Raw genomic sequence first — 26,059 nt, 5'->3', positions numbered from 1 at the left:
CTTTCACACTTAGCAAGAATATGAAGGACCACGTTGTGTGTTTGGTCTGCATGCAGTTTGTGGCCATTGTTAGCTGGGCAGAAGACAGCCTGCAGTAGTTGGATATTTAAACTCTTGTGCACAACGTTGTTATGATGTGAGCTGATGCCCAAGGAGTCAAAGACTATTTTGCTCACCATGCTGACTCGATTCCTGGTTTTTGAGACTTCTTGAATTCCATATTCCAGCACTGCCTGATTTTTATTGGAAGGCAAGTTTTGGATATACATTTTAAAAGAGAAGAGCCCTCTGATTTATTCCTTTATTGCTCATACAGTGTGTGGATTTGCCTTTGACAAAGGCAGTGTCTTCGTATTCAGATATCTGCTTTTCCACTTGATCCAAAGCCAAGGCAAATATCAAACAATATGAACCAGATGAATCTACCAGAAGGCAATATTCTTTTCTAGAGTTAGTGTGAAAGACTATGAAGTTCATCACGTGTTCAGATAAAGTTCCTCTTTAAAAGTAACAAGTGAAAAATCAATGTAACTGTTGGTATCATAATGTAGTTCTCGAACATATACAGTTAGTTTCTGCTTGGGTGGCTTAGTTTTGGTTTCTTGTTATCCTGATTAATGAAATACTGGGCATCGTGGCTAAACGTAAGGAAGTTGTGTAAGCTAAACCATGTTGAGAGTCTTCTGAGGCAAAGAAGAACTAAACAGGAAAAAGGAAAATTCTTCCCACAACTAAAGCTGAGAAAAAATAATTTTTGAAGGAGATTGTTTGAGGTGGTTTAACCACTTTATCAGACATTCATGTGGCAATAGGAAAAAAAAAGGGGTAAGGAAAAAGCCATGTATTTACTTAATGCAAAGCGTGGTAAATTATAATGGATGTTGCATAGGCTCAGATATCAGGTGCCTAACTAACGTTCATGAAAGCAGCGTAATTCAGACTGAACTTTATTCTCCTCCATTATGCCCAGCTGTTGGAAAGAAGTAAGGCATGCGTGCAAAGTCTCCAAATGTTTGATGATCATGCACAACAAGGGAGGCAAAGGAAGGAGATTTACTACTTGTTCGATTTTGTATTTTCAGATTCTGAATTCAGTTCTTCAGCATGTTTTATGGAATTTTTGTGATTTATTTACTTTTAATGCCATTGCCTCAGCATTTATGTATTGCTCATTTCCTCTTACATATGTTGTTGTTCCCCCTTTCTCTTTTGAACAAGAAGGAAAGTGCGTGAAAGTGATGTCAGACAGTTATTTAATTATGCTTTCTAGCACTGTAATGAGGTGGGCATTGTCCTCAAGAAGGCCCTGTACTACAGAGAGATTCCTCAGGGTCTCATGGGAAATTTCTGGCAGAATTAAAAATAAACCTGGGGGCTCTGGTGACAGCCTAGCACAGTGCGAGTGGCACATGGAGCTGGTGGTGGGAAGACGGCTGAGTGGGATGTTTGATTCTGACTTCCCACTTTCAAATGGATGAAAAATTTGCAAGGGATTTATTTGACAAGCTTTACAGTTTAATCATCTTATAAATTGTTTTTTTTCCTTAAAACCACATTTTTCATATTAATTATGCATTGAATGATTCTCGGTGAGTACATTATTATTGCTAGTCAAACAGTGCTGGTTTATCTGATTACTCAGGTGGGTCATATGGTTTTGTTTCTGTTTCCTTTTTGTAAATCCTTCGACACCAGTAATCACATATGACAATCTTAAAATTATTTTTTATTTTAGTAAAATTCACATACATTAAAATGACTTTGAAACCAGCACAAGACAGACACAGGTGTGGCTAAATTGAGCTTCTTTAAACATCTTAATTGTTTGAAGATTTATGGATAAGGCAATTGCCTTTAATAAGCTCCTTTCTAGTCTGAATTCTCTGTGCCTTCTTTATGTGCTACATGTTAATATTAGATATGTTTGTTCTGGTGGAAGGTGAAATACAAAGAGCAGTTCAGTAAGGAAATGAAGAGCCACCAGTACAATCCTCTTGACAGTGCTTCCTACAAGCAAGCACAGATTGCATCCACCTTAGCAAGTGACGTAAGTGAATTTGCTTTGTATTTTACATGTATTTACATCCTGAAAAACCTAACATTTGTTCTCAAGCAGAAATTCTTTTTCTATCTTACGAATTACTCTGAGCGGCAGTCTCTGCTATACAGTGTGTCTGTATAGCAGGTAGAGCATGTTATCTATTTCTTCCTCTGCTTCTGACAAAACCCATCTTTAGCCTATTGTCTATCTGGACCCACTGTAAGGCCTCTGAGGTAGTCCCCCAGAACATCCTTCTCTCTAAACTGGGGAGATGTGGATTGAATGGGTGGACTGTTTGGTGGGTGAGGAAGTGGTTGGATGGTCACATCCAGGGGTCAACAGCTCGATGTCCAGATGGAGATCAGTGACAAGTGGTGTCCCTCGGGGATCTGTACTGGGACAAGTGCTGTTTAATATCTTCATCAGTGACATAGATGGTGGGGTTGAGTGCACCCTCAACAAGTTTGCAGGTGACACCAAGCTGAGTGGTGTGGTTGACACACCTGAGGAATGGCATCCAGAGAGGCCTGGACAAGCTTGACAAGTGGGCCCATGGGAACTTCATGAGGTTCAGCAAGGCCAAGGACAAGGTTCTGCACCTGGACTGGGGCAACCCCCACTATGGGGATGAAGGGATTGAGTGCAGCCCACCTGAGAAGGACTTGGGGGTACTGGTAGATGAAAAGCTGGACATGACCTGGCAATGTGCGCTCACAGCCCAGAAAGCCAACCATATCATGGGCTGCATCAAAAGAAGTGTGGCCAGCAGGTCAAGGGAGGTGATTCTGCCCCTCTACTCAGCTCTGGTGAGACCCCACCTGCAGTGCTGTGTCCAGCTGTGGAGTATTCAGCATAGGAAAGAGGACCTACTCGAGCGGATCCAGAGGAGAGTGACAAAAATGATCAGGGGGCTGGAGCACCGTCATTACAAGGAAAGGCTGAGAGAGTTGAGGTTGTTCATCCTGGGGAAGAGAAGGCCCTAGGAAGACCTTATTGCAGCCTTTCAGTACTTAAAGGGGGCCTACAGAAAAGATGGGGGCAATCTTTTTAGCAGGGCGTGTTGTGATAGGACAAGGGGTAATGGTTTTAAACTGAAAGAGGGTAGATTTAGAGTAGACATAAGGAAGAAATTTTTTACAATGAGGGTGGTGAAAACTGGCACAGGCTGCCCAGAGAGATGGTGGAAGCCCGATCCCTGGAAACATTCAACGCCAGGTTGGACAAGGCTTTGAGAAACCTCATCTAGTTGAAGATGTCACTGCTCACTGCAGGGGGTTGGACTAGATGGCCTTTAAAGGTCCATTCCAGCCCAAACTGTTCTGTTCTATGATTCTATGAAAGCCCTTCTCCAAGGCCCTGCAGAGTTTTTCATAACCATTTTAGATGAGATTCATCTTGTTTAACTTTGGGTGTCAAAAGTTATTACTTCTTACTCTGAGCTAACTGCCTTGTACTTGGTCCCTTTGTATTTGGAGGGCACTTCTTCTGACCTGTTGTAGATACCTGTCTTTAGAGGAGCGAAGGGCTGGCATCTCTCCAGTGATTGTAGGAGAATGTTGCATAAGTAGCTCAGATTTGGATGTCTCTATTTTAGACTTTATTCTGTGGGATGATCTTCTGAATGGTATTACCAAGTACAGCAGTCACTAGATTCAGCAATGGGTGCCTGCTGCTGGTGCCAGATTGGAGAAGACATCTATACTGGGTGATAATGCTGTTGGGATTATATATTTAACAGCGTGTCTAATGCTAAAAATGTGAGCTCTTCTTTGAGGCCATGATCCCAGATAGCCAAGAGACAAGCTCTCGTTCTGTAGTCCGGTGTTTACAAAGTGTGGGGCACCACCCAATGGGAACAGAAGAGGCTGGCTCTAGGAAGGGTCCAACAGAATATGTAATTGTTTCAAAAATCTAAATGTTTAGTAAAAAATTCATTGAAGTAATTATAAGAGATATGCAAATTGATTATTGTTGATTTGAAGTCTGCCTAAATCAGTGAGAACACAATACATATGTGAAGGTGACTAAAAGTATTGGTTTAAAAGATTTGTCATCCAAGATAGGTAAAGTGGTTAGTTTTCTTCCTGTAAAGATGGGCATCCCGCTGTCAGAAGTATGGAGAATCCTACTATAGGCTGATAGGAAGTAATTTTCTGCTACTTCATTAAGTGATTATCTTTTGCCTTAGGTGACTATATTGCTTATCTTTGCTGAAAGCAATCTGTGTTAAATAAAATATCCAGAGGCACTTCATTTAACTGTTTTATATACAGCTTATTATTTGGACAGTTAGTGTAATTCCTGAATCAAGAGCAAAAGAAGAAGAATCAATGGTGTTTAAAGTAAGTAAACTCAAAGTATTGAGGAAGATACTCTTAAGGCTTTTTGTTTGGGGGAAGGAAAAAAAAAATCCTTTCTAGTCTGAAAAGTCATACAAAGTGTGATTTTTGTTGTAAGTGTCCCTTTTTGAGGAAAAAGTTGAGTAGTTCTCGAATACTTGTTCAGTGGAATGAATCCTGTATTGATTTTTTCCCTTTTCTTCCAAATAACAGTAAATGACTACCATCTAGTGGCTGGTAGAGATTTTCAGGCAAGCACTTAATGCTTTCTGTTTCTGGACGGCCACACTGTAATATGAAGCTGTGAATTGTTTTGTTAGTCTTTACTTTACATAACCTAAATTCTCTTTCCAGGTGAATTACAAGAAAGATTTGGAAAACCTACATGATCCAGCCTCTGATCTACCAAACCTGCTGTATTTAAACCATGCTTTAACTATCAGCAAAGTGCATAGTGATGTAAGTTGCATTTAGAGGAATGATCTGAAAAATATATGTAGTAAGGAACGTAGTATGTATAGTCACTGTAGAATACATACATTTTTGATATGTAGTAGGCTGTAGTGTTGAAACTGTAGTAGATGGGGGGGTGTAGTAAAGAAAAAAGGGAGATAAGTCAGTTAGTAGAACAACTAATATACTGGATAAGGATCACAGACTTCTGGTACCTGAGCATTTCTTATATGTCTGAAACCTTGTCTGTTTTTTCCTTTGCTGATCTAAGATACTTCTTCCCTTGCAAATCTCATTTCGCCTAAGATCTTTGCTTTCATCTGCAAGTCTCTGTACAGAACTGACCATTATGCTAGTTTAATATTTGGATGTGTGCCATGATCAGCCTCTCGAGTGCTAGCCTCCCTTAGACCTTCTCTGTCTAAATATTTTTCCGTCCTAAGTATCTGAGGCATCCTACACTGGATCAGATAATAGGCACATACTCCATTCTGCCACGTAAGAAGACATGCCCCTTGATGGGGCTGGTGGTCACATCAACATAGTTGGACAACAGTTTATGGTGGACATAGGATAGTGGTGGGGTTGAAGTGGGGAGGAAGAGGTAGGAAATCGGTAGCTTCTGTGCAATGTTGAAGCTTCTCTCCCACTCCAAGAGCACCTATGCTACATGTGCGGTGCTTGTAGGCTGGTTGGCTGCATTTGCCATCTTTACTCCAGAACCTGCAGAAGAAGGGCATGAGTGAGTGGTGTTGGGAAGGAAGATTGCTCACAGTTGGCTGGAGGCAAGTGCTTCACACACAAAGAGTTAGCCCTAATGACTAGGAGCATGCTGGGTCATCTTCTGAGTCAGTGCTTGCTTATGGAGGCTTATGTCTAAAATAATAAAAATAATCCATCCTTCCCATCTGTGCTTGATTTTTGTGTTTTCTTTGGTGAATTGAAGCTTGCTTTTTATCTGTCTCACTCTGATATGTGAAGCTAACACTGACTATCCCCTTTTGTATGGATAATAAATGAGCTGATAGTTTTCACTTCCTGCATTCTTTGTGTGCATTTTGGCCTAATTCTAGTTTCCTTCTCAGATTTGACTTCCCCTGTCATCATTGCTTACTCTCCTGCCTTTCTCCACGCTTTTCCACTGCCTTTTTTGTGTTCTTCTCCTTGTCTCTCCACAGCTCACACCAAGTCTTTTTTGAAGTCTGCTTCCACTGCATGAACTGGTCTTCCTGACTCTGCCGTTAACTGATTTCCAAAGACTGATTGTATGGTCTGTGTTTTTTGTGGTGTGGTGTTTTTTTTTGCTTCTGAAACACAGAGCTTCTTGCTAATTGCCCAATTTTGCTGTTGCCCTGTATGTAGTATACCTTTCTTCCTTGAACTTTATGCTTCTCTTCATCTTTTGCATAACAGTTACACCTGTCCTGGTGTAACACATTGGAACCTATATGGTTAATTAAACTCATAAGCTAATATGGTTGATTGAATAGGTTTACTGATTGACCTAGTGTGTAGAAGTACGTGCAACTCTATGAAACACATATACTGTAATGCCAGTGCAAAGCTGTTATACAAGTCAGCTTCCATGGGAGTAAATTCCAACAGTTAAGACTAAAGCTTGATGGGCGTTGTTTGGACACAAATAGACTGATTTTGACAGGTCGAACTCATTCTGTTTTCATTATTTTGACAAGGAAGAGAGTTCACAAGGTGGAACTTTCCCCTCATGGTATACACTTAATTCTCTTTGACATGAACTATGGAGACATAAAATGTAAAACTTTGATATATGTACAACAGCTAGTTTATTGTTTTGCACGTTTTAAATCTGTTCCTATTGTAGAGACTTTGAGATGCCAGTGAACTACAGGCTAAAAAAAAAAAGGAACTTAGATGTGTTTCATTTTATGGAACAGCGTGAATAAATAGGAATTAAGAGACTGGATGTGGTGCCTGTAGTTTAGTGTAGCAAAAGGTTATGTGATTTACTTCATTTGATTTTATAGATTTTAAAAATTTTTTTTTTTCTTTAGTTGAGGAATGGATTAAAAGTATGAAGTCAATATCTGTAGATGGAGATAGTTTTCGTTTGTTTTCACTACAGAAGTGATTTTGTTGTGTGACATTTATAATTATTTCCACTAGGAGGCAAACCCAGACTGCCATATGTGTTCCTTTGCACTTCAAATGTAAATAATAATGTTTATTTTCCAGCAAACATAAACATTTGTCTTTTGAATGAGCAGGATAAGCATTTTATCTAGAAACTTAGAAAAGTTATTTTTTTGTCATGTCCTTTTTTTTTTTTTTTTTACATTTCATCACATATTTTAAACTCAAACTTAACAGTAGAACTCCTGAGTTGGGAGGTCTAAAATATAGTTTCTTTTCTGCTCTTTCTCTCATAGTTATTTTAATTGGTATGTAAATTGCAAAACCTTCTGGATTTTGTTTGTGAAAACATCCTTGGATATTTTTTGTTTCATATGAATATAAGAAATCATTTAAGCAAAGCAAGGGCTTCTATCATTTCACCCTAGATACGGCTGAACACATCCATCACAAACAAAAGACAGTGTTTCGAAGTCAGGTATACACAGTCATAAATACATCTTGCAAAGAGAAAAATGCAGCCTTCTAACAGTGATTATATCAGACACAAAACTGCTTGACAGATTAGTGATGTACGGTCCATATCCAGTCAGAAGCAGCCCGTGAGGAGTGAGGAAGGTGTTTTTGCAGGACCCAAACCTCGTGCAGAAGCCTGACAGGGACAGAGATTCTTAACACTTTTCTCAAATTCAAACATCACTATTTCTGAAGAGACAGATAAATTAAAATTACATTACTCATTCTGAATATCACATTTTGATTTGTAACTGTTTGCTTTCCTTTATGGCTTGTGTAGAATATTCCATCGTACCCCACACTGATTAAGTAGTGTGTTAGCCCATCTTAATCAAAAGAGTGTGAATGAATGATTTCAGAAGGCTTCTCCAGGTTTTCAAACAAAGCAAAGTTTGTGAGTTAGCATAAAGTAATATGTTGGTGTCTTTACCCTGTGTCCTTCAATTTGGTTTTGCTGCTGGGCTTAGGGTCATGGTCATTGGCAGCTGTGAGGGAATGGTGAAAGATTGGACCCTACTGAGGCAGTAGTTTTCCTTCCCTTTACCCTCCCACAGGTACAAACAAAAGTGAATTTCAGAATGGTACTCCTGAGCCTGAAAGAGACACCTGTGGGGCCTGACTGTGAAACAGACTTTGTTGTTGTTACAGTAAGTGTGTTGTTTAATGGAAACATGACAGGGGATCTTATTGAAAAGCTGCCAACTGTTCAGACATAGGTCATTCAACCAAAATCATGCAATTAATTTAAGGATTGTGATTGATGCGCCTCACTCCTGCTGTCTTCAAAGTTCACCATTTTTATGTCTTGACATTTTGAAGCAAAGGAATAAATTACTCCAGAAGGAAGTTCCTTGCCTAGCTGCCCTATTTCTCCAACAGGTTAAATTTGGGAGGAGCCTTCCAAGTCAAAACCTCTAAGGAGTATGGCTGACAGGATTTGTCTGTTGCTGTGGCAAGGAATCAGATCTCACATTCTCTCAGCTGTTAACAGCCTTTATTTTCATTTTCCTAGGTCAAATACAAAGAGAATTATGAAAAATCTAAAGGCAGATCGATGCTGGACTTTGTTGATACACCAATGTATCAGTTTTCAAAGGAGGCTCAAAAGATGCAAAGTGAGGTTAGTAAAAATGTGTGCCTGAACTAGTAAAATTTGGATCAATAGAGAAGCTAACAGACATCTTGTATGCTAGTTAAGAAAATGGATGAAGCAGATTGTAGAGGTTTTATAAATTGAGGATATGGTAGAATTAGTGCTGAGTAGTTCTCTGCTCTTCTGTAGTTCAGTTCTTCCTTCAAATTTGTTTTTTCTCAGAAGGCTGTTGGTGCTAACACTAGACAGATTGTGTGTAGCATCATTTAAATGAGAAGGTAATCTAGATCAGAGATTACTAACTTTTTTACCTTTTGCCTTTAATTCCATCTTTAATGAGGGAGGGTTCTCAGGTGGGAGTGACTGAAGCCACAAAGCCCAGTGTGACTCTGTGCCTTAACTGAAACGTGCTCCTGCCTGTTCAGCCTGGGGAGCTCAGCAAGGGGGAAGGACTGTTCCCAGGCTCCAGAACAGCACTATGTCAGGCTATAGTTTTCTAACATTTTGTTTAAAAACTTTCAATGGTGGAGGTTTTGTGACCTCCCAGGCAATCTAGTCCAGTGCTTCACCATCCATCCTGAAAGAGAGTATTTCCCTGTGTCTTCCTTGCTGCAGTTTGATACCATTATTTTTGCTGTGTGTCATGGAAAACAGATGATTTCATCCTCTTTGTAGAAACTTTTGTGTGTTTAAAACCATTACTTTGTGTGCCATTTGTCTTCTCTTTTCTTTACCAAGCAAACTGATTCTTTTCATAGATCAGGTTAAACATTCTCTTTGGAAATATCATACATAAGTATTTTTGTCTAAATTTTGTGTCTTGTATAGATAATCTAAGTAATGAAATGACTAATAAACTTGCCTATTAATATGATAACTAAGGCATGGCTCTCTGTTTACAGTGTTCTATCCGAAATATGCTTGGAAATGCACATGCATGTACCATTAATTATTGTTTTTGCTTCAATAGAAAATGTATCGCAAAGATTTTGAAGAAGGGATCAAGGGAAGACCCTCAATGGATTTAGACAAGACCCCAGAGTTCTTGCATATAAAACAAGTCACTAACCTTCTGAAAGAGGTAGAGGAATTTTCTTCCTTTTTTTTTTTTTTTTTTTTTTTTTTTTTTTTTTTTGAGTTAAGTTGTAAATGAGCAATAAGCAGTGTCACTACAAGCTACTGAGTGCTGAACAACTTATAATTAGCTTGGTAGGTAAATACAGAAGTGACTTCATGAGTAAAAATTGCTCTATGTCATTTTATATTCTGAATAGTCCTGTAGTAAGAGTTGATACTTTTTGAAGTTTTGTTATCAGCATAAGGGTGTGATAAAGCTTAGCACACCTGAACCAGAAAACCAGAGTTAAATGAACAAATCAGGTGACTCCAGAGAAAATGGATCCTTGGCAGGACTTTCCCTTTGAGAGTCTCACTTTTGTAATTTGTTCCTCCCCTGGGCCCAAATAGCTCAAAGATGGTGACTTTCCAGGCATGCTGCAATAGGCATCTGTTTGATAGGGTTTTGGAGAGGGCTTGAAGTTTTCTTTCCAGATTGATGAAGAGGTAGAAATGAGGATTTCTGTTGGTGTCCAGATGGCAGTTTTTCCTTTTGAGTAATTATTTCGGTTTATGATAGCCTGTTGTCATTATATGGATGCCTTGAGCTGTGTGTAGTCACATAGATAATTGAAATAATTATCTATCATACGTGTTACAGATGAAAATAAAGAAGAACAAAATTCCATAATATATCTGTGACATTATATAATCTGCTTTAAGCAAATTTTGTTAAAGGTGCAGTTTTCTGTATGCCCATTGGTTCTTTAAGATTTGTCCAGTGTTCTTCAGTTGTATGTGGCATTACAAAATAAATTACCTGTTTTCTGTTACTGGGAATCCTTCTATCTTTAGTCTTTTTATATTGTTATTCACAACTGTTTTCAAGTTAAGTTTTGAGTATTGGTTGGTTCTATAGATTAGTTTTAGTTTACTGTTTGACCAAATTTAGAAGTAAATGTATTGGCAAAATTCATAGTTAGAAATGTCAGAGCTACTAGGTATCCTCCATTTGAATTTGGGAGCCAAAAGTACCTTGTTTACATTTTATGTATTAAGAATTGATGTTTTTGCTGTGGCCCAGGTGAATGAATTGAGGGTGCTAGAAATAAAAACTCTTGTTCCTTTCCTTGTTCTTTAAACAACCAGTCTATGCTGAATTTCATATGGGTAATGAAAAGATTTTCTTTTCGGACATTTCTTTATTATTCATCCTCTAATAAATAATTTATTCCGATAAGCTTGGCTGTCATGTAGACAAGTCTCAAGCTAGATCTAGTTTGTGCAGTACCGTTCTGTGGATACAAGTCTCACATATGCCTACTGACTAAGGAAACATGAAAATGCTTGCATTTCATTGGGTTGATCTTACTGCACGCATTGCAGATGTGCTGTAAATGTTCGTCTGAAAATTTTGTTGTAACTTCCCTCAGTAGTGCTACGTGCATGAAGATGTTTCCTAATTCTCACCTCCTCAAGTTTTATGACTCATTACTTAGGGAGTAAACCATGCTTGTAAGTCAGAGGGGAAGAATATGAGAAAATTGAAATGGTATTTTAATGCATAACTGCATGAATTTCATATGATTTTATATCCACATTCAAGGAACAGATTCCAAAACCAAAGATTCCATAAGTCAAATTAATTATTACCTTTCAAGATCAGCAAAATGATGTATTTCTTCATAGTCAAGGATGTAACTCAGTATTTTTGTGATGGTTCGTAATAAGACTTTAGATAGACACGGCGTGAAAGAAGAGGGAGAACCAGGAGTTATTAGGAGATTAATAATTTATTCAATTACTTTTTAAGTGTCAGCTGTGTTCCAGCTTATTCTTTTGCCTTCCCACTGTAGAGAATTCTGCAAATATTTCACATTTGTAACAATAAGAACTTTCTTTGCAACCACATTCACAACTCCTTCAGAAGAGATCTATTAATTTAGAACTATTAAATTCAGCTAAGTTGTTTCCTGGTTGCTTTAGGACATGCTTCTGATAACAGAGAGAAGCTTCTTTAAAAATACCTGGTTTCCTTTTGTTTAAATAAAGAGCTTATATGGAGACGAAGGTGCTCGCTGCTGCTTATAGATTTTAATACATGATTAGGAGTATTTATTCATGTCTATATAAAAATCCTTCTAAAAATATTTTCTTCAATTTTGTTCTAGTTTCTTGCTTAAAAAAGCCTAACCCAAACCTGGAGATGGGAAGAGCAATTAAAAATCCTTATAAACCTTAAAGATCTTGAACTTCAGTAGGCTTACTTCAGCTCTCTGGGAACTGGGAAGAGGAAAAAGAACCAAATGTCCGTGGGGAGGTTCTAGTGTGCTTTTAATTTTATACTGAACATTTGAGTACTCTGGAGGCTGCAGTTGCTAAATGTTGATAGGTTGTATCAGTGCAGTGTCAGAAGGGCGCAGAAGTGATATGGTAGGAATAATGCTTCTACATTATAATTTATCAAGCAGGTCCTAGTATAGTGTTCAAGGCATCCATTCTGATTGTGGTGTCATTAGTGAAACAGAGGTGAAAACTCCAGCACAGCATATATTGGTCTGTAAAAGCAAATGCTACTGAAGTTAAAATGTCGGTAGAGAGGCAGCTGAGGGCCCTAAACAACGTGCTGGTGCTGTATAGGAGAGGACTGTTTTTCAAGAGCACAACAGGAAAATACATGACTATATTAAAACCTTTTCACTTTTTCAGCACTGTAACTTTTGATTTAATAATTTGCAATTCTATTTTAACCTTGAAACCTGTACTTCAGCTAATTCATATTTCATAGAAATTTCAGAGACCTTTCAGATATTTAATAAGTGGCATTTCTTTTCAAGATCTTGCCCACAGTATTAAGTGGAGAAATCTCTCTTTTTTTTTTTTTTTTTTAAATCCTTAGAAACAGTATAGAAAAGATTTGGAAGAAGGGATGAAAGGAAAAGGAATGACAGTGTTTGAAGATACACCAGATTTGATTAGAGTGAAAAACGCAGCTCAGATACTAAATGAGGTATGTTGTGCTAGTCAAACTTTTTGATGTCACAGAAAGCTCACTTTTTATGTTATACTTGACTGAAAATATTCCTTTTTTTTTTTTTTTTTTACATAATCTACAATGGAATTTGTAAGTATTGAAACTAAGGCTATTTCTGTTTTTGCCTTAAGAATATAGAAAAGGTCTGGAAAAACCAACAACTTATGACAAATATTTCAGGTTTTCAGGCAATTAAAAGGTCAGTGGAAGTTGTTAGTGGGGTCAGTAGATAGAGCATTTAAAACTGGGTTAATTTTCCATCTATTTATTTGTTCAGACAGTATAATGTAATGGAGAAAGAGTTGACTGTTAATGGACTTGTAAAGAAAAGTCAATTAAATAATTTTGAGCTTTTTGGAATCATATACTGCTATCTGAAAATAAAATAAATGTTGTTAATGACTGCCAGCCATCTTGGGAAGATCTTTTATCCAAACAAACTATTCTGCTTGTGAAAACCTTTTCCAAAAGCAGAGTTGCTCCTGAAGAAATGGGTTTTCTTGAGCTTGCGGTTCATCCAATGCAAACAGACAGGTGGAGGCTCCTTCCAGTGTATATTTTTAGAACGGAACTTTACTGTTAACTGTGTTGGTCTGAGTTGCTCTGGGGGTTACATGGAAGCCTGTAAGTGTGTGACCTACTCTCCTTGAAGGGCTGGGAGTGGAAGACTCATTGATCTATGTATGTGGTCTCTTGAAGAGCACACTGAGCAACTCGTGCTAGGCAAGCTTGTGTGGTCAGCAGAGCTGTGAGCTCCAATGCTGGCATGGCTGCAGCTCCTGTGGAGCGGCTTGCACAGGCTGCCTGGGAAGCAGCAGTGGGGCGGGAGGGGAGAGGGAAGGCAAAGTTTGTGCTGCACTTCGTGCCTTCAGGTGGTCATTCTTTCAGAGCAATACATATATTTATTTCATATATTTATATATTTTATATTAATTTAATATATATGTGTATATTTATATGTTTATTTGCTCACATGTACATACCTAGCTGTGAGAACCAGAAGGAATGGCATGCATAGGGCCAATCTGACTGCTGTAAAGAAGTGCGGGAATGTATAGCTGTAACTCTCAGGATTATCTTTTCCTTGGTGTTTTACACAATATGAAGCTGGGAGGAAACATCTGCAGTTCCACCTTTAGCAGAGAGGAAGTGAGGGATGATGTCTTCTTACAGGTTAGCTTACACTTTTTGCAAAAAAAGTGTGGTTTGTGAAGTAGAGAGCTGTTTTATCACATTCATTTCCACATCAGAGACAGATGGAAGACTAAAAGTCTTTTTGCTCTTGTTCTTGTAAGTGATCAGACCATTCTGATTGCCATTTCCCTCTTTTTTTCTAACTAATGTACAACCTAAAAAATAACTAGCAAACATGAAAAGTAAGAAGAAATTTTTTAATTATATGTATTTATTTTGGAAAAAAACCCACCGTGTTTTTCACAAATGGGGATAAACTAGAATAGAAAAAGAGGGATTACTACTCTAGTGGTAGAACTAGCACTGACTGAGATTCTTAATTTTTTAATAAAATAAAAAAGTGCAGCTATTGTATACAATATTTCAGTATAACATTTTAATATCATTTGCTGATGAGCAAGAAATATATCCTGGCTTGGATAAGCTGAAGGTGAAATATCCATTTTGTTTCCTGGTTATTGGTAATTTATAATTTATGTTGTAAGGAAAAAGCAGCAATCATGGATGAGTACTGTCACGGTTGTGGTTCAGGAAAGACCTATTAAATGAATAAATTACAACCTCGTGCTCTGAAAGTTGACTGGAAACAATTCTGTATGGTATTGAGTTTCTAACGTGTAGTCTTTTCATAAATAAAATATTTTCTTAACATGTGTTTCAATTAGGCTGGCACCAAGTACCAGCTTATTACAGTATGTTCTGCATAGCGAAACTTCCCCATTACTTTAGAGGATAATTGTAGCAAGTTGTATGGACTGATTTCCCTCCAGTCTCTGCCAAATTAAAAATTCAGTAGTAGAGTTTTGTACATTCAGTGAATATCCCCTGAAGTTTTCCTCCTGTAGTTTATGTGTTTTCCTGATAAAAGATTGCCTGAGAGATTGAGAGTTGTGACTCAACTTGAGATTTTTGATTGATTCTGAATCTTAACGTTGGATCTCTTGTGCAAAAAATCTACTTTTAACTCTCTGGCTATTGTGAATATAACGTATGAAGTTTTATCTTCACAGAAACAATACAAGAAAGACCTGGAAACCGAAATTAAAGGGAGGGGCATGCAAGTTGGTCCAGATACTCCTGAGATAAGACGAGCCAAGAAAGCTTCTGAAATTGCAAGCATGGTCAGTACCATATCTGGTGCTTTCCATTGACAGAATGCAACAAATTATTGTCACTGAGAATTCCTGGCAGTGACAAACTTAGGCGATATATAGCAATACTACAAATATGACCAAAATACCTTATCTATTGAGCTGCATAGAGTCTAAAAGTTGCATAATCAGTGTACAGGGGAAAGTTAAGACTGCCTAGAACTTTGACCTTTCTGTCATCTTTCGCAGGTAGTGCTTGTTCCTTGTAAACTACACCTGGCTTAGCCTTTGCTCGGTAGCTGTGGGCCTACTGCTTTTAGGTCTAAGTAGCTGCATGTTTAGTTAGGGACAAATGGTAAACAGAGTTAGCGAGATGCTAAAGCCTTATGACCCCAGTCTTGCAAAGCACAGCCAATGGAGAAATTCTCATCTACATGAGTCTGTGATTGTGGCTGCCAAAGCTACAAAGACAGGTAGACATGAAAGGCTATGTCAAATTTGAAGTAAGCAATCTGTTAAAAGAATTTTTCAGCTGGTCAGCAGCTACAGCATAGGTGTCTTGTAGATAGATCATATAAAGCTAGTGCTGTTGAATCAACAGTTATTTGGTGTTTTAAGAATGCTGTTCAGTGGAACCGCACATATTAAAGTAGGAACAATTTAAGAATTTGGCTGTCAGACACATAAGTGTTTCCAATGCTGTTCTTTTCAGAAAGAATACAGAAAAGACTTGGAGAATGAAATTAAAGGAAAGGGAATGGGAGTGGGCATGGATACCCCTGATATACAACGAGCCAAAAAAGCTTCTGAAATTGTAAGCCAGGTGAGTACAGAGTGAATCTCTTAAGATTACTTTCGAAGTAAAACACAATGAGGTGTTGAAAATATGAAATCTTCTCAAACATATTTGGGCTGAAAGCAATCAGCAGTGCACAATAACAAAAATAAATGAAAGAAATTGAAGAATTTATTTCAGAGTCTGACCCAGTGCTATCAGAATACCTTTGAAGACAGCAAGCACCAATAACTGTAGGATTAGTTATGGTTTCTTTTTCCTCCTTTTCCTTTCAGAAAGAATACAAAAAGGATCTGGAGACTGAAATTATAGGAAAAGGGATGCAAGTTGGCCCACATACTCCTGAAATACAACGCGTCAAAAGGGCTTCAGAAATAGCAAGCCAGGTGGGCATAGTTCAAAGGCTGAATGTTTTAATTCTGTGTCACAATGAGTGCTTGATATACATTGCTCAAAATACTTCTTCTCTACCTCTGTAGAGGCTTTCACACCTGTATTAAATTAATTTACATGTAGCGAAGTCTTATTGCCTGATTCTAATTTGTATTTAGGCCTGTCATGCCATATAAATTGAATTGTTTACGTCTACTTGCAGGTCTTTTTACATTGCCTAATGAGGAGGATATATATAGCCTGACAGTGAAGGGAAAATATATAATATATATGAGAATATGTTTTATATATATAAAATACATATATTTTCAGCGTGCGACACAGTGTCAGGTGTCCCACACAGGCAACAGTAACAATATCATGGAGGAGAGAGGTTGAAATCAATACTGTAAAAGGATGTTGAGGCTCATCAGCAATAAGCATCTTTTTTTGCAGTTTGGATATTCTGAGTCCAAGAAAGCAGGAAATGGACTTTTTAACATTATTTTTCAGAAAATGTACAAAGATGAAGCCGAGAAGATGCTCTGTAACTATTCTGCTGTTCCAGACACTCCAGAGATGGAGAGGATAAAAAGTGCTCAGAAAAACATCAGTTCAGTAAGCATCTTTTGTTGCAGTTTGGATATTCTGAGCCCAAGAAAGCAAGAAATAAGCTTTTAAAAATTATTTTTTCAGAAAATCTACAAAGATGAAGCTGAGAAGATGCTCTGTAACTATTCTGCTGTCCCAGACACTCCAGAGATGGAAAGGATAAAAAGTACTCAGAAAAACATCAGTTCAGTGAGTAATGGTGCTTCTCTCTTTGCTTGCAACTTTTCAGATATTTTTCAATTTAAATAGGCTTCCTTGTGCCACAGCATGGAATAGGGAACTTATGAGTAAATGCCCTTTGAACCATTTGCATAATTTTCCTGGCAAAAGCTGTATCACTAGTTTCTTTCAGTAAAAAACATACCCAGCTTTTCTAGGTGTGACACTGTTATTTTGAGTTGTTAAACAACTTATACTACCTTGCCAAGCCACAGTTATTTTTAAATAAAGATTTTTTTTCTTTTTCCATCAAGCTCCAGGAAGTACCTTGTTTAAAAGGACAAAAAAAATTCCAGGCTTGTTACTGTGCATGTAAGATTTTTCATCTGTTTCCTATCATATGTACAGAACATTGAGATTCGGGTATAAAATTAGAACAGATCAGGTTTCATAAATATACATGTCTAATGATTTTATGTTATACTGGATATATTTTTTTAATTTTATGCTAGACTTAAGTTTCAGTTTATCCCTAAATATAAATGATGAGCTTAGATTTCTAAAATTGCCCCTTTTGGGATGCATTCAGTTCCATTTCCTTTTTGGGCCCATTAATTCTGCTGTTTGTAGTTCTGACTTTGCTTTAATATGACGGAGAGGAGAAGAGGAGTAAATATAGCCTCCAGAACCAGAGGCTGTCCAGTTAGTGTCTGTTTTTTATGGCAGACTAAGTAATACAAATAAAGCAAATGATTATATTATCTGACACAGATGTTCTTAGAGATATTCTCTGCTTCTCCAACTCTGCATGAGTACAAGGTCAATTAGTTTCACTCAGAGGTGTTTACCTGCATCTATCCCATATTGCTGCAGCTTCACTAGGGGAGTAAGAGCCTACAAGGAGAGGAGAGAAAAGTCTCTGAGGCTGCGCTAGGCAGTGGTCTCTCCTGTGACATCTTCCAGCCATTACCTGTTCCTTTTCTTCCTTCAGATGGGAGCAGCTGAAAGCTCCATCTTCCTAATGGGGGCTGTTGACAGGCCCACTGGCCCCAATTTTGTTTCTTGTGATCTGTTGCCTCTTGGTTTTGAATGGTGCTCTGCTGCACAGTGTGACGGTGATGAGCACCGTATCTCATGTCACTGGCATCCTAACATGCTACACTGAAACTCCATGTAACAGAGCGGGTCCAAGCTATCATCTACTGATCTGCCTTCCTCCCTGCTCTGGTCCTTGATAGCTTTCGATTGAGTCCTCAAACAGGTCGGTGGGTCTGGCAGTGTGGACTCACCAACAGTTAAGACATCAGAGACATAATAACCTTCCCCTACTTAATTAAGTCTTGACAAGCCTGTGATGCTTCTGAACCCCTTGCAGCCCTGTTGGCCAGTCTGAGCTTTCAATGCCAAGGCTGATAATTATCCTCTTTGTTAGTATACTAGGTGATAGGAAATAAAAATATTTTGTCTTTGAAGTGATTTGTGTTTGCTTTGTTTTGTGATAATTCTTTTTCTATTTCTGAACTGGATCCTCCAAATGTAGAAAAGCAGTTTATAGCTGTGATTGAATTGTTATTTTTCTTCTTACTCTACATTTTAATCTTTCAGCATTCTGTGCAATTTAGATTACAAAGATGTTACTTTTCACTAAGATAAGGTAGAGCTGGAAGGAGCCCCAATATAAAAAAAAAATTAATGACCCCTAACAGGCTTCTGATTTTTGGATTTCATTTCAAGTATTTTCCTGCCTTAAGGGAAAAAAAAGTGGCTAGCTCTGCAGATAAGATCGGTGCTGCTTTTAGCTCACTAGCTCATTTGGCAGTTAGAATATTTACTGCACAGTCATCTCTTTCATAGAAAATTTCCTCGCTCAAACATTTTTTTTGCCACTCTCTCCTTGGCAGAGGTAAATAGTGTATTTTGGTTCAGTCCACTGTGTAAATCTTTCTACCTTGTACTGACATGTTGGTACAGAAGAATTTTCAAGTTCTTACACATAAACTGTCTTTGTTCTGACAGAGTAAAACAGAATTCTAAATTGTTAGAAGTTTTCTGAATATTTAAAAGATGAGTTATGGACATAAATAATTCACTTGCCTCTAGAATATTTGGCAGTACTGGTCATTGTATGTTACGGAAGACTTCAAGGAATTAGAAGAAATGCATCAAGAATATGTTTTATTGTTTAAGGTTTATTGATAGGAGAAAACCCATTAAATAAATCTTGGTTTAAGAAAGGCAGAAATACTAAACAGTGAAGATTTATTTTATGAATTTGAGGATCAGACTTGTTTTTATACTACCAGCCTGGAAATACTTACTGGAATGGCAACAGTTGTGACACCAAATACTGAAATTCAAATCATAGAATCATAGAATGGTTTGGGTTGGAAGGGACCTCAAAGATCATCTAGTTCCAACCCCTCTGCCATGGGCAGGGGCACCTCCCACTAGAGCAGGTTGGTCAAGGCTCCATCCAACCTGGTCTTGAACACTGCGGGGAATGAAGCATCCACAACTTCCGTAGGCAACCTGTTCCAGTGTCTCACCACCCTCAGGGTGAAGAACTTCTTCCTTGGATCTAGTCTAAACCTGCCCTCTCCCAGCTTCCAGCCATTACCCCTCATCCTGTCACTATAGGCCCTTGTAAAAAGTCCCTCCCAAGCCTTCTTGTAGGCCCCCTTCAAGGTACTGGAAGGCCACTATAAGGTCTCCCTGGAGCCTTCTCTTTTCCAGGCTGAGCAAGCCAAGCTGTCTGAGCCTGTCCTTGTAGGAAAGGTGTTCCAACCCTCTGACCATCTTGGTAGCCCTTCTCTGGACTCTTTCCAAAAGCTCTGTGTCTGTCTTGTGTTGGGGACTCCAGAGCTGGACGCAGTATTCCAGATGGGTCTCACAAGGGCAGAGTAGAGGGACAGAATCACCTCTCTGGACCTGCTGGCCACACATCTTTTGATGCAGCCCAGGATACGGTTGGCTTTTTGGGCTGCAAGTGCACACTATTGGCTCATGTTCATCTATCATCCACCAGCACGCCCAAGTCCTTCTCCCCGAGATTCCTCTCAATCCACCATAAATAAAACTTCTTGAGGAGTTTTGCAGCATGAACTGGTGCTCCATAGTTATTTAAATTATAGCCACATTTGGAATCTGTGGAGCAGTTGTTTACTTCTCTTTCAGTAATTTTGAATGATTGATTCTACTGATGCACTTTGTGTTTTGTCCTTTACTGAAACAATTGAAATAGAGAGGAGAACTTTAGAAACAGCATGTGTATCTCTTCTGAAGTGAGCTTTGCTTTTAGATGCAGTCCTCAGCTTTCTGGCTTGAACCCAGAAATCAAAAACTTGCATGACTTGGACTGTAGCTTTGGCTGTTCTGGGCGTTTTGTCATGAATATGTTGATTTTCTAGTTTGCTAAATTAGAAATAATAATATCTGCTCACTTCTCAGAGTACTTTAAGATCTGAAGATTAAAAAAAAACAATTCAAAACTTGCATGTACATCATGTTCAAATACATTGAAACGTGTGAGATTACTCAAGCATGAAGTCGCATTTGTAAATGTTTATAGATTATGATCTAAATTTTAATATTATTTCCAAAGTTAAAACTGTCATTACAAATACTTACACATGTTTGAGGTCAGTATAAAGGATGATAATAGATTATCTGTGTTACAGTTGAAAACAAACAGAATGTTGTTATGGTTATTGATAATTGGTCTGATTTATGAAAAATTAAAGTATTTGCTTTCTTAGCAAGATTTATAGTCAGACCAATTTGGAACTTGGAAAATTGCCCAGCCCTTTTATGAGAATTTGCACTTGCACTGCTAATAGTCTCATAATTACTTTTTCTTTTGGGGAAATGAAGGTGTTTTATAAGAAGGAAGTAGGAGCTGGCACAGCTGTAAAAGAGACTCCAGAGATTGAAAGAGTAAAGAAAAATCAACAGACTATTAGCTCAGTAAGTGTTATTAACATTAATTATTCTTATGTGAGTAAATGGTGATCAAATTTTTTTCTGTTATTTTTACTAAAAATTCTATGTTTTTGTATCACACATCTTATTCAAGTACCGCTCCACTGGATTTTGGATAGAGAGCTCCATTCTAGCAGAGCTAGAGCTCCACTCTAGTGTGGTTCTTCTGTGTCCAAAGGTAGAGTTTCAAATCAAAGCACCATGAAAAATAGGAAAAACTTTTAACTAAATATTTGAGGAAAGATTTTTGTCTTTGACAAGTGAGAAACATGAAATTTATTTCTTGATATGACAAACTGAACAGCAATTGTAATTTGCAATTTAGAAAAATATCACAAAAAAGAAAATCTGTAAAGTTCCTTAGAGTCTGCATGTATTATGTAGGGCTTGGTACAGTTTGCACTTCATGAATAAGTAGATTATGTCCAGACTTGAGCTATGTGAAAAGATGGAGAGTTTGTGCCTCTTTATGTGCTGATGACAAATTGATCTGTGGCTCTAATGAGACTGGTTCTGAATTGATGTTGTTTATCTATGGATGCCCAAAGTCCTTGGCACTTTAATGGGCAGCTAAAAATAAAATATCAAAATGAAAGTTTTCTACATGTGGAACATACTCTTCTGATAAATATGTGGCAAAACTTGGAAAAAAAGTGGAAAAGTGACTGCCAAGCAAGAAAACAGTTGTAGCTGTGTTGTTCACTTGTTTGGAATTTTTGGTGCAGAGTCCTCTGGGGCCATTTTTATGTTTGTGATGTGACTTCTCTGACGATTAGATGGTTTTTTTTAAAAAAAAAGTTTGAAAGTAACACACAGACATGACACTAGATTGTGTTTAAATACTAGTTGAAATCCAAATCAGGGACTTTGGACACCTGTTCTATTAGAATTTCCTTGTTTACTGATTATTAGTGTTAAAATCTGCATTTCCCACCAAAGTAAGGTCAAGTAAGGAATTTCCATAAAATCTTGAAAAACTCATATTGTCCTTGGAATTTTTCTCTGCCCCATCCATCACTTTTCATCCTGTCATTTTAAGTCACAGTGCAATTTGAAGATTCAGTGCAAGCTACCATGTGTCATAAATCCTGAAATAATATTTCCGGTTGGGAAGCTGTAGCTTTTCTTGATGTGTGGGTTTGTTGTTGTTGGGTTTTGGCTTTTTGGTTAAGAATGAAAGGTGGATCAGTATGCTAGTAAACACGCTTGAACAAAAGCATATAATGAGAAACACAACATGCAGTAGCAATTTAGTGGTATGATGTAAGTAGCGTGGCCTTTACCTTGCCTAGTCTGTGTGTAGAATTAATGTTTTACAAAAGATATTTTATTACATGTAGTATACTTGAGATTACTTAAGTCTTGTGTGATATTTAATGAAAGTGTAGAATGCCAAATTGAAAGGCAGTGTGCAAGAAATTTTTAGAGTAAGTGGGAAATTACATTCTGTACTTTACAGGAGCCCCAAAGGAAGGGTAAATTACATCAATTTTGACTCCCATTAGATTTAAACCTTTTACACAAATCTTTGAATTTAGCCAGAAGGACTTAGGACAGCTTTAAAACTGTTTGCTGAAATAAATGGAACTATGAAATGTGAAGCACATCTGCAGTGCAAAAAACCCCAGAACAGCAAACCAAAATAACACTCGCTGTACGACCAAACCATGCAAAAAAGTCCAGTGCATCATGTTCTGAAGGTGATGAGATTCTTCCAGATGAGATATGCTGGAGACAAAGATCAGAACGGTCAGTTTCCAAATCCTAAAAAACAAGGTGGTGACAGCCAAGGCAGTTGAGCTCATCTCACCTGTTGTGATCACTGGTTTGGAAGAAGCAGCCTCCTAAATAGTTGGAGTCAAGATCTCACAGAACTTTAAAAGCAAACGTCAGACCCATGGACTGTAACTGAATCCGAAATGAGAAGCTACAAATAACTAAGAATTTGTTAAAAACTTGTTTGTATTGAGGGACAGGCATGGTTGGACACAACATTGGGAAGAAGGCTTTTGGAGGAAGTTTGTAATTTTGTGTTTGTGTGAAATCCGTGCGGAAACCCCTGTGCTATTTCAGTTAACACCACAAAGCTGGGATCTGATTAAAACTCAAGCAATGGATGTTTTGAAGCATTTTAAGGACTAGGAGCACTGCCAACTCTTAAGCTTACCTAATAGTCTCTATTAAAAGACCTTTTTTTTCCCAGTGGTTTAGTACTTCTGCTAGTCTTAAACTGTCTGGACTGAAATTTTCCATTCCTGGTCTGTGCTTTGTGCTGGTTTCGTTTTATTTGTAAATTTCAGCCAAAGCACATTCCAAGTATGAACTTAAAGAAAAACAAGTTGTTTTGTCTGTTAAAAAATTTGGCACTCCCAAAAGTACCATGTCTTGGAGAAGAGAGTTGAAAGTTATCTACTAAGTGACATTTGGTAGAGTGGATTTGGGAAAAAAGAGGCCAGGGGTGAGGAACTGAAAGTGTAGAAGGGCTTGGTCGAAGTGGGTAGGCCAGATGTGGGGAAATACGGGCAGAGTGATGTGCTCCTGTGCATAGGTGCTTCCTTCCAGAAGAGCTGAAACAGAACCCAAGGTAATCTAGACTCATTACTCCCTCACCATTAGCATGTATTTGAGGTGTATCCTTGGTCAAATATTTTCCCTTTCTTTAATGTTGGTGTCTACAGAGGTAACAAACTACAATTGTTCTCATGGGTTTGTGCAGTCAATCTAAACAAACCACAAGGGGTTTAAGATGAAGGCACATGAAGGAATGTACATTTGTAGTTTTTTAAGTCATGAGAAATTGCCTCCCTGAGTGGTACTTTAGAAAGTATTATTAAGGTCACTAAGTCAGTACTCAGAAGCAAGGACCTGAGTTCAAGTCCCTGTGTCTGGACCTGATGATCCATTGCCAAAGTATATAACTTTATACTTTGCCATGGAAGTGGACCTGCTCTGGTTTTCTGTTTTGCAAACTACAGTTCAATGGGAATTCCCATTTGAACGCAGGTGCTGTATAATGGTATGTTTTTTAAAATTATGTAGCTAGATTAGCTGTTCTGTCTAGTAAAAATAGTACTTTTCCTTGTCATAGGTCCCTTTTTCTTCATTTCACAGCAAAATTAGTGAATTAATGTGTGTGGAAAAACTCAAATGCTTTAGCAAGGAGCAACATAGAAAAGTTCCTGAAGAAATCAGTAATTCAGTCATCAAAATACAGCCTTAGAGCAGTTAAAGAAAAAACCCCAACATCAGTCATGGTCCACATGCAAGCTACTCCCTAAGTGAGGGTCATTGATCATATGTAATGAATGAGGCAGAATTCTCTGGAGAAAAACAGCTTTTGGTGATAAAGAAGGTTATAAAGCACATAAAGAGGAAAATAATTAAGTAGTATAAAATATGTTAAAAGCTGTATATGGAACATACTTGTACAAGGGGCAAGGTTACATTTAAGTTAATTGTATCACTTTCTGATTTTTAAGTCCTTGATTTTGCAGCCTTAAAATGTATTTAACAGAAGTTTTGTATGACACGTTAATATAAATTGTACATATTGATTCACTGTGCTGTTCCCTTGTTCTTAAAGTACTTTTGCTTTCTTGAGTCTTTCTAATGAAATATGTTTCCAACTATTATGTTATCACTGCATGCACAATTTTATTGAATGTTTCTGTGAACTTTGCCGTTTTATTAGCATTGTAAAGAAAAACAAAGCATGCCTTATCACTGTAAAGGATGGCATGGTCTACGAGTACTGTTTGTACAGTGGCGTAAGAGATTTGAAGCTGAATACTGGACAGGTATTTAATAACAGACAGAGACAATGCACAGGTTTGTCCAAGGTGACCAGTTTAGATAGCATATGGAAAACCAGAAAATATGATGCCTTTCTTTTTAGTGCCGCATCCACTTAGCCTTACAATTCTTTCCCTTTAAGTTGAATTCCAGTTTTGGTACCTATGGTGTATAATTGAAGAAATTCTGGTTATGTGCATCTTTCAAGTTATGGAGTCTACCATAACCAAACATATTGCTGTTTAGGAGAGATTAAATGTGTCAAAAGCAACAGTAAATATCTGATAATATCTTCAAAGCCGGCATCATCCATCGAAACTCTGCATTCTCCCTGATATGCCTGTTTTTTTTAGAGAACTTGAATGAGACTTTCAAGTCATCCACCCTTGCACATCTGAGAAATGTTTGGTTTCTGAAATGGACTGGTAGACTCCATAGCAAGATAACAGCAAGATCAAGTCATTCTCAGAGTGATGCAGGTCTCTGAGTAGTATATGCAGCATCCCAATTATCATGAAGATAGCCGCAGTCCCATGTGATATATATACTCACTGTAAGAGCTTTAGGATGCTAGACTTTTGTTATATGCTCTCCCTGCTGCATTGTATCAAACAAGATGCATTGGAGAACCTAGCAGCCTGTTTCAGAATTTAAATATAACTGTTCCAAATAGTGTTGATAGGTGTGGTCAAGCTGTATGTATAAGGGAGAGATCACAGAATGTTTGTTGTGTTTTAGTGCTTGTCTGTATCTTTTTAAAATTACTAATACCTTGTAATATTTATTGTGCAGATTAAATACAAGGAAGAAATTCAGCATGCAACAAGTATTTCTGATCCGCCTGAAATAAGGAGAGTTAAGGAAAACCAGAAGAATATCAGCAATGTGTGCCCCATTTTCATTGCTTGCACAACTTCTCTCTGCTGTATTAAATGTGTTTGTACCTCAGTGAATATGTCTGTGGTGTTTGTGCTAGTTCCTGTTTGTCCACAAAGACTAATTTAATCAATTAATGGTAAATTAACTCCTTAGCCTTGCACTTTGATTAACATCAACGAGGGTGAAGTATTCTTGTTGAAGTATCAATTGTCTGTGTCTGAAATAGAAGAATTGCGAATACTAAATACCTTGTGGAAAGATGCGGGTGTTTATGAAGGAATGGTGATTTCCATCCAAATGCAGTGTGCTCTTTAATGATGTCTAACACACTTGTATTTCTGTTACTTGGAAGTCTGTATAATATCTCCTGCCATGTTTGCTAGGTTCAGTACAAAGAACAGCTCTGCAAAGCTACGCCTGTGAGTGTCACCCCTGAGATTGAAAGAGTCAAGAGGAATCAAGAGAATGTCAGCATGGGAAGTTGCTCTCGTTTAATACTTTGTATAATTTTTGGGTGCAGAGGATGAGTTCAAAGTTCTGCC

The 26,059-nt window shown here is 37.8% G+C and overlaps 1 protein-coding gene across 6 annotated transcripts in view; it reads left to right on the top strand.

Moving 5' to 3' along the window:
- The window catches only part of NEBL (nebulette), a 262,002-nt gene that overhangs the window by 200,479 nt on the left and 35,464 nt on the right, over nucleotides 1–26,059 (top strand). Inside the window, exons 8-20 of one of the 6 annotated variants that reach the window (XM_086466530.1) lie at nucleotides 1,940–2,047; nucleotides 4,735–4,831; nucleotides 7,311–7,423; nucleotides 8,474–8,581; nucleotides 9,525–9,635; nucleotides 12,510–12,620; nucleotides 14,849–14,959; nucleotides 15,642–15,752; nucleotides 16,001–16,111; nucleotides 16,794–16,898; nucleotides 20,739–20,831; nucleotides 25,431–25,523; nucleotides 25,901–25,992. The exons of 4 other annotated variants lie outside the window; for them this stretch is intronic. In XM_086466530.1, coding sequence (XP_086322656.1) covers nucleotides 1,940–2,047; nucleotides 4,735–4,831; nucleotides 7,311–7,423; nucleotides 8,474–8,581; nucleotides 9,525–9,635; nucleotides 12,510–12,620; nucleotides 14,849–14,959; nucleotides 15,642–15,752; nucleotides 16,001–16,111; nucleotides 16,794–16,898; nucleotides 20,739–20,831; nucleotides 25,431–25,523; nucleotides 25,901–25,992 — 1,364 coding nt within the window. Of the gene's footprint in view, nucleotides 1–1,939; nucleotides 2,048–4,734; nucleotides 4,840–7,310; nucleotides 7,424–8,473; nucleotides 8,582–9,524; nucleotides 9,636–12,509; nucleotides 12,621–14,848; nucleotides 14,960–15,641; nucleotides 15,753–16,000; nucleotides 16,112–16,793; nucleotides 16,899–20,738; nucleotides 20,832–25,430; nucleotides 25,524–25,900; nucleotides 25,993–26,059 lie in introns of all 6 variants that reach the window. One more of the 6 variants, XM_086466531.1, reaches the window with a different exon arrangement.

This window comes from Leptosomus discolor, chromosome 6 (assembly GCF_034619465.1).
Source record: "Leptosomus discolor isolate bLepDis1 chromosome 6, bLepDis1.hap2, whole genome shotgun sequence".
NCBI classification, from domain to species: domain Eukaryota; kingdom Metazoa; phylum Chordata; class Aves; order Leptosomiformes; family Leptosomidae; genus Leptosomus; species Leptosomus discolor.
The sequence above is the reverse complement of the archived record's forward strand: the minus strand, read 5'-3'. Positions and strand labels throughout refer to the sequence as shown.